The 17,507-nt window shown below is 40.1% G+C and overlaps 1 protein-coding gene across 9 annotated transcripts in view; it reads left to right on the top strand.

The window, feature by feature from the left end:
• Nucleotides 1–17,507, top strand: part of PLCB4 (phospholipase C beta 4) — a 329,182-nt gene that overhangs the window by 279,478 nt on the left and 32,197 nt on the right. For 7 of the 9 annotated variants that reach the window (XM_077282633.1, XM_077282628.1, XM_077282630.1 and 4 more), the window contains 2 exons: nucleotides 5,466–5,581; nucleotides 9,750–9,825. The exons of the other annotated variants lie outside the window; for them this stretch is intronic. In XM_077282633.1, coding sequence (XP_077138748.1) covers nucleotides 5,466–5,581; nucleotides 9,750–9,825 — 192 coding nt within the window. The remainder of the gene's footprint in view (nucleotides 1–5,465; nucleotides 5,582–9,749; nucleotides 9,826–17,507) is intronic. 9 annotated transcript variants of the gene reach the window in all.

Genomic DNA, 17,507 nt, shown 5'->3' with positions numbered 1-17,507 from the left:
GCATGTGTTGAACATGCTACTGAACCTAGCCTAAGCGTAATGTCCAGGTCAAACAAAAGGGAGGCCGCACCCTTACCTGGACTAAATGCAGAAACATGAAACTTTAATGAAAAAAGTGAACTAAAGTATACTGTAAGTTGGTATGCATGCACAATAGGAGCAAGTTCACACTGGCCATTACACAGACAAAACCCAAGGCCACATCCCTACCTGCACTAAGTGCAGAAACCTAAAGAAAAATTTCGGTTAAGACTTATTGTGGGTTGCCAGCATCTGGGCCAAATAATGCCCTTGGAGTTTGAGTTACCAATTTAGAAATTATTAATGTCCCCTTAGTGTCCTCTTAGAAAGTTATGATGTCCCATGAGTGTTCCTTTCAAAATAATAACCTAGGGCAGACATACCATTGGTGTAACCAGTGCAGCCACACAAGGGCTCAGGAAGTAAGGGTCCTACCGCCCCCAAAGCAGCCTCTCTAATAGACTCATACAGCGGTGGATTATGATGAGCTATTGGACTACAAAAGGCTAGAAGACTTTTCACTCGCATGGACCCTCTTCTGTCTGTGTCACCTTTGTGCATACCCCAACAAATTAGTTTATACTTGCCTAATCTGTCCTCTTCTCCCTGCATCCAGGGTGGGCTGTCATAGGCGGTGCAATTATGTGACGTTATTACGCCACTTGCTCGGGGATGCTGTTGTCTTGCAGGGGAAAGCCTAAAACAACCTATGAAAGAGAGAGTAATGTGGCCGCTTATGGCTCCCCGCTCCTTCGCAGGATACAGCTGTATCGGCATCATGTTGATAATGATACACGTCAAAGTGCCTAGAGATCTGGGACCTCTGGCCTGAAATTTGGGCCATGTTCACTGCCTTGGGTCTTCAGCCTTAGTGATGTCACTGCTAATTTTTGCACCCCTTAGAATTTTACACCCAAGGCAACCGCTCACTCATCCCCGGATGCTACACCAGTACACCCACATTGACCTTTCCTAAGGATAGCCTTCATTTATAAGGTCCTGGATAACCTACTTAAAGAGCTCATTTCATCTTTTGGGTCAGACATCATGTTTCATCCCATGCACCTTTAATCTACATTACCTACTAGAATTTATCTACGGTCTTTGAACACCAGGTTACATAGAAATATTCTCGCGGAATAAAGTGTTTTTCAGGGAGAAGTGCTGGCTTCAGATTGCTGATGAGTCACCGCTGTGGGTGGAAATCATTACAGCTTAATAAGGGCCATGAGATTGCTTTTATCTGGGAGCCGCACAAGTCTTTTCTATTACTACCATTATGAGTGAAATGACATGGATTGTTCCAGTGCAAGGTGCAGATCACAGGTCTCGGCACGTGTGGCGCGGAGCAGAGTAGGTGGCTGTCTTCTGTCAGCGCTCAGCTATTGTTTAGTCATTACTGTTCACAGATTGTGTCAGTGCGGTAACCGGGGGCTCGTACCGGGGGACGGCGTGGCCTTGCGCTGCTAAATGTCTAATGTTCTAGATGTGAAATGGTTAAATAAAACCAACCAAACATGATAGATGGGACAGAAAAAAATCAATAGACAAACATAGATGTAAAGCTATAATAGATTGATGTAGATAGAGATGAGCAGGTGCAGACGACCATTTTTTCCACTTCCAAGTAAATTGGTTTGATTATGTTAATAACACTCTGATCAGAGCTTGATTAAGTGTGATCCGGTTTTCTTGGAGGTGGAGAGAGAAAAAAAAGGTTTCACCACATTCTCTCTAATGTCAATTCGTGAAAATCAGACCCATCCGGGTGCGGTCCTGCTTTTCCCACGGATCCATAGGGTTGAATGGGTCAGTGCCATCCGATTCTCAGAGCAAATCATGTATTCTGCCACTTTTTTCTTCGGACCAACTTAGTCCAAGGAAAAAATCAGACATATCCACAACCCCATAGAATAAGATTAGGGCAAGTACTATCTGTCAAAACGACGGATAGCATTCTTCCAAGTTTTATGGGTGTCTACTCGAGGCCTTAAAGATACGATAGATAGATAGATAGATAGATAGATAGATAGATAGATAGATAGATAGATAGATAGATAGATAGATAGATAGATAGTGATAAAAGGAACCCACGCAGCCCCAGTTTACATGCCACAATTGGTGCATTCCCACTTTTGGCATTCTAGGTCAATTGGTCACAATATATGTAAAAGAATAAATGCCGGCAGCGCTAAAGAGGTTTTGAAATGAAAAAACGAAGTGGTTTATTCGCCAATATGTCAGATGGCAATGTTCCAGCTCATAAATCACTGAGGCTTTGTCAACACAGTGATTAGCAGCACTTTATATTAGAATAATCACATTAGCATACATAATATCATACTGGGGGGATTTTCTAATTTTGTAGGTACTTCTAATTAGTCCGCTTCTTCTCATTTAAAGGAATTATCCAGTACTATTTTCTTTTTATTATGGGCCTTAAAACTAACAGGCGGGTAGTTGTTACCTGTTCTACCCGGCCCAAAGTAGTCACCGACCGCTCCTGTTGGCTATTCAGCTGCTCCATGTCAACAGAGCAGATCTTCCTCTTACGGGCTGCTCTGTTAATGGGGAATGACAGCCAACGTCATGCTAATTGAGTCGTCTCCCTGCAGTTAGGCAGCAGGGAGCCAGCTGTCTATCAGCATGACGTTGGCCATCATGCCCCATCAACAGAGCAGAGCGAGAGAGAAGCAGCTGCTCTAGCAACTTGTAGTCAGAAGCCGCTGAATTTGCCGGCAGGAGTGGCCTGTGACTGCACTGTGCAGGCAAAGATTGCCCTTTTTAAGGTCAGGTTTACACAGCCATTCTGACCCAGATTTTTCAAAATAAGTTCACCAGCCTCATCAGGTGTAAGAGCTATTTAATAATATATGTAGTTTATATTGTGAAATCTAGTGCAAGATCTTTTTTACGTTGAATATACATAAAAGGTCTAAGTAGATCTTCATTAGAATCTGCTGGTGGTGTAGTATATGTGGTGATCTCCTAACGGCAGGTTCTGGAGGCAGATGAGACACTGCTAGAGGCGTCTGGCACCGGCTTATTCTCTGCTCATCATTGAAATAAGCTTGTACAGTCACTGATGGGGAGGCCGGGGAAATAGTGGTCGGCAGAACTAACATGGCACGTTTTACATTTTTACTACTGACCAGCAAGCAAGGGGTGGTGGGCGTCAAGGAAGAGTAAAGTCCCCTTATGATAAGTGTTCAGTGAGCCCATGTACAGAAGTGAAGGAATGCAGCTTAGACTTTCCTCTGCTTACCATGGTTCTGTGTGTACCATGGTTCTTGGGTCGTTTTTAACTATTTATTACTACATTTCTTGCGCAGACTGTTTCTGTGCACAGTGTGTTATAGATTAGATTAGGTTGGAAATGTCAAAAACATTCAAAAATTCTCAAATTGCTTTGATGTAAAAGGCTCAGTTGTAGTGAATGAACCGTTAATATGTTTTTTAGAACACCCAGTCTAAAGCATAGAGTCTGCGACCTGCACATGCTTCTTGCTTAGGTAACTAGCTACTCTGTGACTGCAGAGGTGGCTGGTAACCTAGGCAACAATCTAAACTATGGAATTAAAAATCCCTCCGTTCTTGAGAGCAGAGAGGATTTTCAATAAGATTTCAATTGCAAAGTGGCTTTTTTTACAAGCACTTTGCCATTTTAACCATTTAAGAACTTGTGACAACCTCTTTAAGTACAGTACTCAGCGCATCCATAGACCCTCTAGACAGATGTAGAAATGTAACCACACATCTCTACTGCACAGTCCTTGAGAACTGAATCCAGAGATCAAACTTCAGCAGTATATACATTCCATGCTGAAAATAATAGTTGCAGTTTCTATATCTATAAACAATTCTTACAGAAGAAAAACACTTAGCAGGAATCTGTCATGTCAAAAATGCTGTTAACCTGCAGAAGTTAATAGCATTCTAAAACTGACTGGCCATCGCGCTGAAAACCCTGCGCCTGGAGGAAATTAATGTTATTTCTACCGGCAACCTCCGGTTTTCAGTCATAAAGGCGCGCCCTACAGAGTTTGTCACCTCTCAGTACAAACTGAACGTCAGGTGTAACTATGCCCCGACACTAACAGATAGCCCGCTCAGTAGTGTATGAGTGCAGAGCCGACTGTCAGTCAGTGCCAGGAGTGTGGTTACAACTGCTGCTCACTATGAACTGAAGCCACTCCTCTATGACTGAAAGCCAGAGGCGGCCACAAGGAATAAATTTCATTCTTTCTCTGTAACCGGGCTTTCAGTCATAAAGGTGTGGCCTACAGAGTTTCAGTCACCTTTCAGTACAAACTGAGCGTCATGTGTAACTATGCCCCTGCACTAACAGATAGCCGGCTCAGTAGTGTATGAGTGCAAAGCCGACTGTCAGTCAGTGCCAGGAGTGTGGTTACAGCTGCTGCTCACTATGAACTGAAGCCACTCCTCTATGACTGAAAGCCAGAGGCGGCCACAAGGAATAAAGTTCATTCTTTCTCTGTAACTGGGCTTTCAGTTCCGTGGCCTGACAGTTTTAGAATGCTATTAACCTGCAGAGTATCCCAATATCTGGAGTTTAATAGCGTTTTTCTGACATTACAGGTCCGGTTTAAAATACACTTCTTACTATTTCATAGACACATTGTGTTGGAGCAACTCTAACTAAAATTTAAAAGTTTCTGAGATTCATTTTACGGCTGGTGAATACCAAGTAAATGCAAAGACTTGTGATTTCCAAAGCTCTCCACCAAAGAACTGAAGATCTTGTTTATTTATACCATTCCTGAATATTGGCGTACCATGCATGAAGTTAGGTGTTTCTTACATGATAGCAAACACCATAACACATATCTGCATAATAAGTAAAGGCACCCCCTGCATCCACTCAGCTTAATCACACCACTCAGCAAGTCTTTGTTTCAGTGAGTAATGAGAATTACCACATCCTTTGAGATTTGTCAGGTCGGAGGAAATTAATCCCTTCCTTACTCTAACACGTGGAAATCAGTAAAGTCTGTGAACCCCAACCAGTGCCAATTTCCCAAACTGTAAACTCAGCAGGAATTATGGTCACCATAATGGATGGTGGGTTAAAAGCAGTATGACTTTCTGACTTGTATCTATCAGATAACTTTTGGATCGTTTTAGGAAGAAGAGAACAACCAGAGTGGACCTGAGCCTCACTTTGCCATTTTTCAGCAGTTTCCTCATATTACAGAATCAGCGCGTTTATTGTAGTAAACATTATATTTCATTATTACCTAATCATTTTCCAAAAATGGATGACGTGTGTAGCCTTGATGACTTGACCTTGGTAATGGTGGCATGTAGCGGCACCGTCCGTCTGGAGTAGGTCACAGCATACAAGTGAATACACAATGTTCCAATGCATCAAGTGAACCACCAAGTGTTTAATTGCCTAATGAAATAAAGCTACTGTTTTCCAGGAGCAAAGTTCTGTGCGGAAGGTACACTGCACACAAGCTGACAAATTAGTGGCACAACTTGATAAGGAAAAGTTGTCTCTTGAGAAGAACTTAGAAAAAGCAATCAAGAAGAAAGGGTAAGACCAAAGACAAGCTTAAAAACGGCCATAACCACAAAAAAAATGCAAGATAGATACAGTATAAAGTATCGTAAATCGTGCATAAAAAATATAACTTACATATTTTAAAAAATTAAAAAGAATCAAATGTATATTTAAATACTCAATTGGATAACAGCATAAACTAACAAGTGAAAAATAATTAGGAAAAAATATAAACAAGGAATCCAGTTATCCCGAACTTCAACTTAAAAAATAAGAGCAGTAAATTAATTAGAATTAAAGGGAATCTGTCAGCAGGTTTTTGCTATTTAATCTGAGAGCAGCATAATGTAGGTATTGAGATCCTGATTCCAGGGATGTGTTACTCATTAGGCTGTGTGCTGTAGTTTCAATAGAATCAATGTTTTAGCAGCAGGAGATTATCACTACAGGACTAGGCCTCAGGTGCCTGCCAGACCAGCTAATCTTCTTAACGCCGCCTCCACCACTGATTGGCAGCTTGCTCTCAATGCACAGTGTACACAGGAAGCTGCCAATCATGGGCGGGGTTGTACAGCTCTCAGCAATTTGAACTCTGCTACATCTCCAGCAGAAAAAAAAACAAGGATTATAGCAAAACTGCACCAAGCAATCCAGAAAGTGACAAATGGCTGGCATTAGGTTCTCTTCTCCTACCTCATGCTGCTCTCAGGTTCCATAGGAAAAACCTGCTGAAAGATTCCCTTTGAAAGAGAGTGTATCGTCAGATAATGTACATGTATTTTTTTTTTTTTTTAAAAGATGGGAAATTTTTATTTTTTTACATTCTTCATTAGAAAAAAAAGTAAATGCTGCAATTTTTTTACACTGGCCACTAGGACTTTTTTAGGTTTATTTTTTTGTTTTCAAATAATTTTTATTAAACCGTATACATGACAAATGTCAAATATGAGAAAATTTTAAATTTTGTGAGGGGAAAAGAAGGAAGTGGATTGAGGGAGGGGAGGGGAAGAAGGAAGGGATGAAGTATGGGAAAGTAACAAAGGTAAAACCGGAGAACTTTAATTCCAAAACTGTTTTCAAAAGCGAGATGAAATCATAACTAAATTTTGGATGAACAAATTCTTAGACATTACAGGCAGAAAATGGGGAAAAACCCGAGATCTTATTTAAGAGTTGGTACAACATAGTTAACAATAGGAAGGATATCCTGGAGAGAGAAAACCAACAAACATAGCAACCTCAGGTAAATTAGAGAACAAGTTAGGTTTGAGGATACAGAGCATTCCACTTGTCCCATTTTAAGCCATACCTGGATAGATTTCCATTTATTTTAGGTTTATTTTTTAAGTCACCTTCCTTTTATGGCTGGCAGTATTAGTTGCCATTTTTTTGGCACCAAATTCATCACAATTTCACACCTGATTTATGAATTGGTGCAAGTCAAATATGGGTTTTCTTCCTGTTTTAAGCTATTTTTTCAACTTTTGGCACCAAAAGTTGTAAAAATTGTGCCAAAAGTTTACATACTCAAAAATACCAAAAAATACACTAGGAGGGGATCAGAGTGGAGTTGCAGCTAATGTAGCAGTTTTTTTTTTTTAAGTTAAACACATCTGGAATGTTTTAGACTTCAAAATAGACTGAGGCCACAATAGACTTCAAAAATGTCACAAGTAGAATAATCAATTGGGTGCAACTAAAAAGAAAAGAGTAAAACCCTCAAAACTAGACAAAAAACAGACGCAAAGGCAGTAATGATATGGGGTAATACTTCCTGTTCTCTCAGGGAAGGTTTACAACTAGGCTTCAGGATTACAATGACGGATAATGCCTTATACACAGCTGATAACACAGAATACGCCAATCGCAATAGCCGATGTCACAGCTGACCCTGCGCCCCCTACCTTCACAATCACCTTTTCACAGACTCATTTGACACTTCAATAGAAAAAATAGTCAGGATCTGACCACTGTGGCCATGTACATGTGTTGTTTCCTGAAACAATAGTCTTAATAAGCCCCAGTGGCCATTGTCAAAATTGCAAGATTATTTTTTTTATTGTAAACTGACTGTGACATGTTAAAAAAACAACCATTGCCACATTTTAAAAAATTGCATTTAACACAAGAACCTGAATTAATAGGTAATTTTATGATGACACATTCTCATTAAGTGTGGATAGATGCTCGGCCAGTCTGTACCAAGGATACTTGTATTTTTGCATCTCTGGTAGGCGCCTTCTTTGCTCGCTTTAGTTTTTACTGTAAACTCATTATGGATCAGTTGATGTCCTTATTAGCCTCCCCACTATCTAATGTGAAGCTTGTGAATAGCAGCCTTACATGGGGATAGCAGCAGCTCATGTCAAAGTGAGATGTAGTGTCTTAGTCTCCATAGTTACTGCCTCTTCAATTGTGTATTTCACTATTCTTTGATGTGTAATGAGGTACTCTACGGTGTTATGTGCAGCGCAGAGAATAAACAATTCAAGCACTTATTCTTCACATAGTTAACTCTTGGGTGGAGAGACCTTCGTCTTTGGTAGATTACGTCTATAAACACTACAGGGCGGACTTTTAACCAAAAAGATACTTTGGGTTTTCCAATTTTGCATCCAGAAATTGGGCAAAATTTGGATATCTGTGAAGTCTGTAGAAGCAAAAAAAGTTCAAATATCTTCCAGTTTTTACCCGTAGACTCACTCAAGACATGCCTACCTACTGTACCATCATTCACTATCCAAAAACAGGGAACATGTAAGCACTACCCTTTGAATCTCACAAGATTTCACCCAAAATGCCCAGGAATTACCAATCCGCCCACAATACAGTGTGTTTTTTGTTAGTCCTCCCATTTTTCACCTTCGGCTCACAGGACAGTCCAGGAAAATTTGATACCTCTGACAAGTGTAGACATAATTATACTAAATTGACAAAGTGCATGTCCCTTTTTGGGCTTCAATTCAAGGTCACTAAACTTACCATCAGAATAAAGGGTGATCTGGTCTTAAGATGTAACTGCATATAAGGTGCCAGAATATGGTGCCATTGTGTGATTGTGAGGGTCTAGCCTCAGGAGCCCTCACCGATATTAAGGCTATTTTGCCCTACAAACGAACACCCCTCTGGGTAAGGAACAGCGGCATGATCCTTTTCAAGGACACATACACATTGGAGTAAATATGGCTAATCCCAACATAACCTGCCACAGGTGCTCCTGGCTCAATAAGTGTCTCTTAATTTTCTGGAGACCATAGGACATTGAAAGTAGGTGCTGAGTGACAAAAGATAAAGGGGTTAAGACAGCTAAACTATAGACTGCACAGGCAACTCATTGCAACAGGACCAGTAAGCCCCATGAAGAAAATACAGTGTGTAATTCAAGTGAATTCTCAAAAATATATATAATTTTATTATGCAACAATGAAAAGACACGCACAGAAAATTTAAAAAACGAAAGGGAAGCTTATAAAACGCTATTAGCCTGCATACATGGGGTTAATGTGCCGGCTAATAATGTTCTAATGCTGCCGTCCCACTGAAAGCCCGTCTGCCAAGGGGAAATAAAATTCACTTCTCCGGCTTTCAGTCCTAGGGGTGGGTCAGCGCATCTTCAGTCACTTCTCAGTACATAGTGAGTGGCGGCTGTAACCGTGCCCTGGTACTGACTAATAGCCCTACAGGGATGGCCCGGCTGTCAGTCAGTGCCAGGGCATGGTTTCAACCTCCGCTAAGCATGTGCTGAGAGGCGACTGGGGTGGCAAAAACTTTGTAACAGATTCCGTTTAAGGGTTTTATAATTTTCTGTCCATGTGTTTGTTTTTGCAATAAAATTGTATATATTTTTGAGAATCCCCTTCAAATCACTTACAACACACCCTACAATTCGCACTCGCTTTCTTGCCCATCACAAATCTTGTGCGGAAACTCATAAGTGCAAATTCAGCCATGAGCTCTCCTCTGTTCCTGTGCCACCTTTGTAATAAATGACACCATAGATACTTAGTTTTAAAGTAAATTAATGAATAGAATTAAACAATAATCAAAAACTATAAATATAACATCAAATAAATCCTGTATAACTAGTCACATGTGATATAATAAGGTCTAAAGTAAACCTTTCTAACTGGTATATGTGGTTAATAAAAAAAAAACGTCTTGACATAAAATATCTAACTATGCAAAATATTTTACTGTTTAGAGGAAATAACTGTGTTGAAATGAAGAAAGAAACAGAAAATAAAATTCAGGTTTTAACGTCAGATCATAAATCCAAGGTAAGAACATGTCAACCATCATTCACGTAGCTTCTCATCCGGACTCTTCGCACGCTGATCACTCGTTTATTAACATGAATTGACCACGACTAACCGCACTTGTTGCACTAAAAATTCTCTTCGTAAATCAAACTCCCATCACGCAACGAGGTGAAAGGGTTAACTCAATTCTGCATCCATATCTGTTGTCAAGAAGATTCTTCTTCTCTTGATTTTTCTTTCCCACTGTTATCACAGTATAAATGGACCACAATGCAGTTTTCAATATTGGAAACTTAATTATTGGGAAAAATATTGAAATTTTATCTCCAGCTATAAAAAAATTTCAAATTTTGAAAAATCGGAAACTTGAATAATATTGTGCCAGAAGTAAAAGACCAACATTTAAATACACTGTGTGTGTTTATATATGTATAGGTATACACACTCATGGCCTAAGGTGTTGGCACCCTTGAAATTATTCCAGAAAATGAACTATTTCTCCCAGAAATAAAATTATTGCAATTGCACGTGTTTATTCCCTTTGTGTGTTTTGGAACAACAGAAAAAAAACACAGAAAGAAAGGTAAATTGGACATAATTTCACACAAAACCCCCTAAATGGGCCAGACAAAATTCTTGGCATCCTAAACTTAATATTTGGTTGCAGACCCTATGGAATAAATAACTGCAATCACTGCCTATAACCATCAACAAGTTTCTTACACCTCTCAACTGGAATTTTGGACCACTCTTCTTTTGCAAACTGCTCCAGGTCTCTCATATTTGAAGAGTGTCTTCTTCAACAGCAATTTTAAGATGTCTCCACAGGTGTTCAATGGGATATAGGTCTCGACCCATTGCTGCCCACTTCAGAACTCGCCTTCACTTTGTACCATTCATTTTTGGGTGCTTCTTGACGTATGCTTGGGGTCATTGTCATGCTGGAAGACCCATGACCTAGGACGCAAACCCAGCTTTCTGATACTGGGCACTACATTGTGACCCCAAATCCTTTGGTAATTTTCAGATTGCCAAAAGATACACACTCAAGGCACCTAGTGCCAGAGGGATCAAAACAACCCCAAAATGTCTTTGAACCTCTACCATAATTGACTGTAGGTTCTGTGTTATTTTCTTTGTAGTCCTCTTTCTGTTTTTGCTAAACAGTAGAAGGATGTGCTTCACCAAAAAACTCTTATCTTGGTTTCACCTGTCCACAAGATGCTTTCCCAGAAGGATTTTGGCTTTCTCACATACATTTTGGCAAACTGCAGTTTAGATTTGTATGTATCTGTGTAAGCAGTGGCATCCTTCTGGATCTCCTGCCATGGCGCTTCATTTCATTCAAATGTCAACAGATAGTTCCTGCTGACACTGATGCACCATGAGTCTGCAGGATGGCTTGAATTTCTTTGGAACTTGATTGGATCTGTTTATCCACTATCTGAACTATCCTGTATTGCAACCTTCCATCAATTTTTCTCTGCCGTCCACTTCCAGGGAGATTAGATACAGTGTCAAGGGTTGTAAACTTCTTGATTATGTTGTGCACCGTGGACAAAGGAACATCAATATCTCTGGAGATGGATTGTAACCTTGAGTTGGTTAATATTTTTCAGCAATTTTGGTTCTCAAGTCCTCAGACAGTTCTCTCTCCTATTTCTGTTCTCCGTGATTAGTGTGGTACACACAGACAAACTGTCACGGGGGTACTGGGTAGACTACAGCTGATTACCCGGGCCCCTGCAATATCCCTCAAACTAGGGAAACCCTGTCTGTCCCTCCCCCAGAGTTTACACTGAAGGTGTGCATGTCTGGGCCGCCAGGCCTGACCCTGAGTCCTGTTTCAGTGCTAAGCTGAAAACCTCCACCCGCCACCCAGTGATAAGACCTCACACCAACCCCTACAGAAAGCACAGACAGGGAAAACTAAAAACGCACCACGCCGCAGACACACAAGAAAACACTATAATGTGCACAGGGCAAAACAATACAATACAAATATAGGAAGGAGAAATATAACGAAGGATAATACACCACCAGATATGATATTTCCTCTTCTAGACCACCACTCCAGACCGAGATCACCAGGTACAAGACACAAGCTATAATCGGCGACGCCCAAAGCCCAGCAAAACTATTTAAAGGCAATGGGCGTGACTAAGCCTCCAACCCGAGTACCAGCCAGATTAACCCCGGACAATCTGGATCAATCTAGCCGGCGCCACTGAGCATATAGTGGACGAATGAGGAATTACCGCTGTCTGTCGGACGCCCTAGTGTGAACAGCATCCGACATGACACAAACAATGCAAAGATTGAGTCAACTTCTCACCTTATCTGGTTTCAGGTGTGATTTTTCATTTTACCAACACCTGTTACTTACCACAGGAGAGTTTGAACAGGCATCACATGCTTGAAGCAAATCTGTTTACCCCCAATTTAGGAAAGGTGCCAACAATTTTATCTGGCCCATTTTTGGGATTTTGTGTGAAATTATGTCCAATTTACCTTTTTTTCTCTGTTTTTTTTTGTGTTGTTCCAATACACACAAAGGAAATAAACACGTGTATAACAAAATGTGCAATTGCAATAATTTTCTGGGAGAAGTACTTTAATTTTGAATTAATTTCAAGGGTTCTAACTCTTTAGGCCATGACTGTGATATATACATATGTGAAGAAATTTTTTTTAAAGGTCTGTATAGCTTATATTGAAAACTGTAGTGTGTGGCTTTCTGTCATCAGTTTCTACTGCTTGATTTATGCGGCATTCATTAAAAGCTTTAAACCAATTTGGTGGTTTGTGTTGTTCTGTTCTTCTCTATGTGCCGGTGCCAGTTTCTATCTGTTGCTCTGTATGGCCATCGATTACACTCGTGATCCGCTTGTTGCTGCATGTTTGTATTTTGTCCGTGGAGCATTCTTGTTTCATTTAAAAAAAATAAATTTATATTTTTAGGCTGTTTTAACTCTTGTTTTTGTCATCAGTTCAATTATTTGCTCCAGTAACTGATCACAACTCTAGTTTTTCAATGTCTGAAAAAAAATTCAATTTTTCCATATTCAATTTTTGATCGGTATTTCGGGAGTAATTTATTTTTGTCCTAGATATATGTATTTTTGGCTAAAAATCTTTTTTGCAATGGTGTTTCAGGAAATATTTTTGTGCATTAGACTTCTACAGCCTTTATGTATCAGAGTACAACTTGCTGTTCACATGTTCAGGTTTTTGAATGTCTTTTAACAACTTAAGGTTCATAAAAATGCCAAGAAGTTAAAATAAGTGACACATCCATTCTTCTGGTGTCTTCCACTCGAAAAACATTCTGTGCTTTACAATACAAGGAAATGGGAAATCTCAAATGACGCCATGATGTTTGTTTGAACGTTTTGACATACGGTAGATTTTGCTTGAAAAAACACTAGCGTTTTTCTTATTTGAGTGAAAAAAACGACCGGAAAACGATAGTAAGAAAGACTTCACCAAAACTATAGGAGAACCCTGGAAAAAAAACACGGGTGACCCAAAATCCTGAGTTTCCTGAAGCGTGTTCTGATAGGAATACTCGTCAGGGTCACCTAAGTTTTTAATAAACGTTATTTGCACATAGTCACTGTTAACTCATTCTGCAGTCTGCTATGTACTGCGATACACGGAGGATGTAGGGGCTAAATAGTTCAACATTTTTGGGAAAACCCTACCATAAATGTTAATATTAGCTAAAAATACTCGTATTAAGGTAAAATGCCTCTAAAAGTGCCCATATTATTTAGGTAAAGTTCCCATGATGAGTTTTTGTTGAGTTTTTGATGCTGCATATTTTTGCTTCTCAAAGAACGCAGTGCCGTATAGTTCCAGCAAAGTGGATGGGCTTGGGCTTTTTTTTTGCTGCTTCAACTGACCTGCGGTCAATTTCTCTTGGATACGCTGAGTTTTATGTGCAGATTTTTCCACCAAAAATTGCATTAAATGCAGAAAATCCATAGGTAAAAATTGTATGTAGTCTACAAATGACTGTACCAATAGAGTTTTGTCAGAGCCTGAATGTTTCGGAAAATCTGCAACATCAAAAACTCACCAAATAATCATTGTGGGAATGAAGCCTTAACCTTAAGGGCAGCACACTATAGGGATATTTGCATTACACTGTGTGCAGAATTATTAGGCAAGTTGTATTTTAGAGGATTATTTTTATTATTGATCAACAACTATGTTCTCAATCAACCCAAAAGACTCATAAATATCAAAGCTTAATATTTTTGGAAGTTGGAGTGTTTTTTTTTTTTTAGATTTGGCTATCTTAGGAGGATTGTGCAGGTAACTATTACTGTGCAGAATTATTAGGCAACTTAATAAAAACCAAATATATTCCCATCTCACTTGTTTTTTTTCACCAGGTAAACCAATATAACTGCACAAAATTTAGAAAGAATTATCACATTAAAAGTTAAAGCGACATCTGTTGTATACTTGTGAAGAGAACATATGTTAAAATTGTCAATAGTTAAATAGATTACAACTGTTTCTAAATGGACGGCATGTCCACAATGTTTTATTTACAGTTACTTTTCCCTCCCTTCCCTCCCTTTCTTCCCCTCCCCACTCCTCTTTCCCATATAATAATATACATAAATAAAGATTATTTGAAAGAGAAATAAACATTTCTGACATGCAAAAACAAAACACCCAAAAATTAGTGACCAAAATAGCCACCTTTCTTTATGATGACACTCAACAGCCTTCCATCCATAGATTCCGTCAGTTGCTTGATCTGTTTACGATCAACATTGCGTGCAGCAGCCACAACAGCCTCCCAGACACTGTTCCGAAAGGTGGACTGTTTTCCCTCCCTGTAGATCTCACATTTTATGAGGGACCACAGGTTATCTATGGGGTTCAGATAGGGGTGAACAAGGGGGCCATGTCATTATTTTTTCTTCGTTGAGACCTTTACTGGCCAGCCACTCTGTGGAGTGGTTGGAGGCATGTGATGGAGCATTGTCCTGCATGAAAATCATGTTTTTCTTGAACGATACCGACTTCTTCCTGTACCACTGCTTGAAGAAGTTGTCTTCCAGAAACTGGCAGTAGGTCTGGGAGTTGAGCTTCACTCCATCCTCAACCTGAAAAAGTCCCACAAGTTCATCTTTGATGATACCAGCCCATTCCAGTACCCCACCTCCACCTTGCTGGCGTCTGAGTCGGAGTGGAGCTCTCTGCCCTTTATTGATCCAGCCTCTGGCCCATCCATCTGGCCCATCAAGAGTCACTCTCATTTCATCAGTCCATAAAACCTTTGAAAAGTCAGTCTTAAGATATTTCTTGGCCCAGTCTTGACGTTTTATCTTATGTTTCTTGTTCAAAGGTGGTCGTTTTTCAGCCTTCCTTACCTTGGCCATGTCCCTGAGTATCGCACACCTTGTGCTTTTTGTTACTCCAGTAACGTTGCAGCTCTGAAATATGGCAAAACTGGTGGCAAATGGCATCTTGGCAGCTTCACGCTTGATTTTCCTCAATTCATGGGCAGTTATTTTGCACCTTTTTTGCCCAACACACTTCTTGCGACCCTGTTGGCTATTTGCCATGAAACACTTGATTGTTCGATGATCATGCTTCAAAAGTTTGGCAATTTCAAGACTGCTGCATCCCTCTGCAAGACATCTCACAATTTTGTACTTTTCAGAGCCGTCAAATCTCTCTCCTGACCCATTTTGCCAAAGGAAAGGAAGTTGCCTAATAATTAAGCACACCTTATATAGGGTTTTGATGTCATTAGACAACACCCCTCCTCATTACAGAGATGCACATCACCTGATTTACTCAATTGGTAGTTGGCTCTCAAGCCTGAACAGCTTGGAGTAGGACAACAGGTATAAAAAGTATCATGTGATCCAAATACAACTTGCCTAATAATTCTGCACACGGTGTATTACAATATTTTACCATTTGGCTAATAGTAAGTACCCCTCTACTCTTGCTCACCAGCGATGTAACTGCTGCTGTGTATCTACAAATATATATGGCAGCCATTAATCACTGATGAGAGATTCAGGAAGAAGCAAGGGGAGCACTCCCATCACTCCAAATATCGATCTCAGTCTGTGTTACTTTCCCTTGTATCTATATCTATGGTTAATCTATGGCAGCAGCAGAAATACAGCTCCGAGCTGCTGGAGGCTTTCAGGGAAGGTTTAAAGTGGTTGCTTTGTCAAATGGCTGGAGAGCCACAGGTTGAATCTAAATTGTAAATTTACACTAAAGTCTTACCATCTTCATACTGGTAAGGGCTAGTGCAGACGTCTGTGGATCGTCATCCGATCTCAGACCACAATGCACGGACTTGCCATTGGTCTCTCGACCCGAGAGAGGCCACTACATATGCATGAAGCTGCCATGCTCCAGTCGGGAGACCAGCAGTTAGTACAGTCTGTGCATTAGCAGACCATGCGTAGACCAATTTGCATGGACGTCTGCATGAGAGTTAAGTAGTGAAGAAGTTATCTGCAAACGCAGTTTAAATCTGCAGCATGTCACTTTATGATATAGATTTTTTTACAGTACAGCGTCATTGTTCAGGCGTGACATTTGTAAAAGGTATATCCCGTGCACCACTCCGCGGCCCGTCCAGACTTGGCGCAACACTCCACGAAGTTATAAAAACTGCAGACAATCCAGGAATCCAAGGCATCGGGAATTGTCCCACAAAAGTTTTTTATTGACACCAGTATACACGCAAGAAAAAAATGACATGCAACGTTTTGGCCAAGTTTTATTTACTGTACAGTATGTAGTGTCTACATATCTAGTTGGAGGTTGTTGCTTATGTTATATAATTATTATTACGCCTACTACATGTTGGGATAGGATAGTGGAAATGGGAGTACTCCTTTGGGGCTCATTCCCACTTGCAATGAAATCAGATTAATTCAATCTGATTAAGCAATAGATGAAAACATAGGTAATATGATCACTAAAGGTTTTTTTTCTATTGACACATGCAAATATGAATTATGAGGCTTTTATAGTGTTTGCAAGAAACCATGTATGTAGTGCAGCCAGATATCTTCATTTCTCTTGTGGAGTGCTGTCACAGTCAATGTACGCTCAGTCCCCTGCATAACAGAGAACCCAAGCCGTATAGATTCATATAGCAAGAGCTATGAAATAATGTGTAGGAAGCACAGGTTCAGTATCTTCAGTCCAGGACAGGGTTGTGGTTTGCTGTTTGAGCCATCTTCACTACCCCAAAAAGGATGCTGATCTCTTTACTGTCTCTGGTTTAGCTGATGACCCAAGTCATGTCAAGGCTCATTAAAGAACCAGACATTAACTTAAGGAGGACCTGTCACCAAGCAGTAATATGGAACTGTTTGATCTGGTCTAAATGCTGCTGTTCTCCTGAATCTGGTATTTACAGACAAGTAAGATGGGACTAGATCTGAGGAATGGCGAGGCACAGGAACAAAGATGGAAACTATCTACAGAGTCAGGAGAACATCAGCACTTAGGCCAGGTAAAAAAATACATATGTATGGATCGTTACATCCCATCCAATTGTGGTAATACCTTTACTAAAGCCTCAATGAGACATCTGTGATTCTTCTCATACATAAAAACATTGGAACCTTTCTCAACAGTGTTTTTGATCCAGGTTTCATCATTCTTTCACATTTTACCATCAGTGTGTCATCAGTTAC

Source organism: Ranitomeya variabilis, chromosome 2 (assembly GCF_051348905.1).
Source record: "Ranitomeya variabilis isolate aRanVar5 chromosome 2, aRanVar5.hap1, whole genome shotgun sequence".
In the NCBI taxonomy this organism is placed as follows: Eukaryota; Metazoa; Chordata; class Amphibia; order Anura; family Dendrobatidae; genus Ranitomeya; species Ranitomeya variabilis.
Note: the sequence above shows the minus strand (reverse complement) of the source record. Positions and strands in the feature narration are given on the sequence as shown.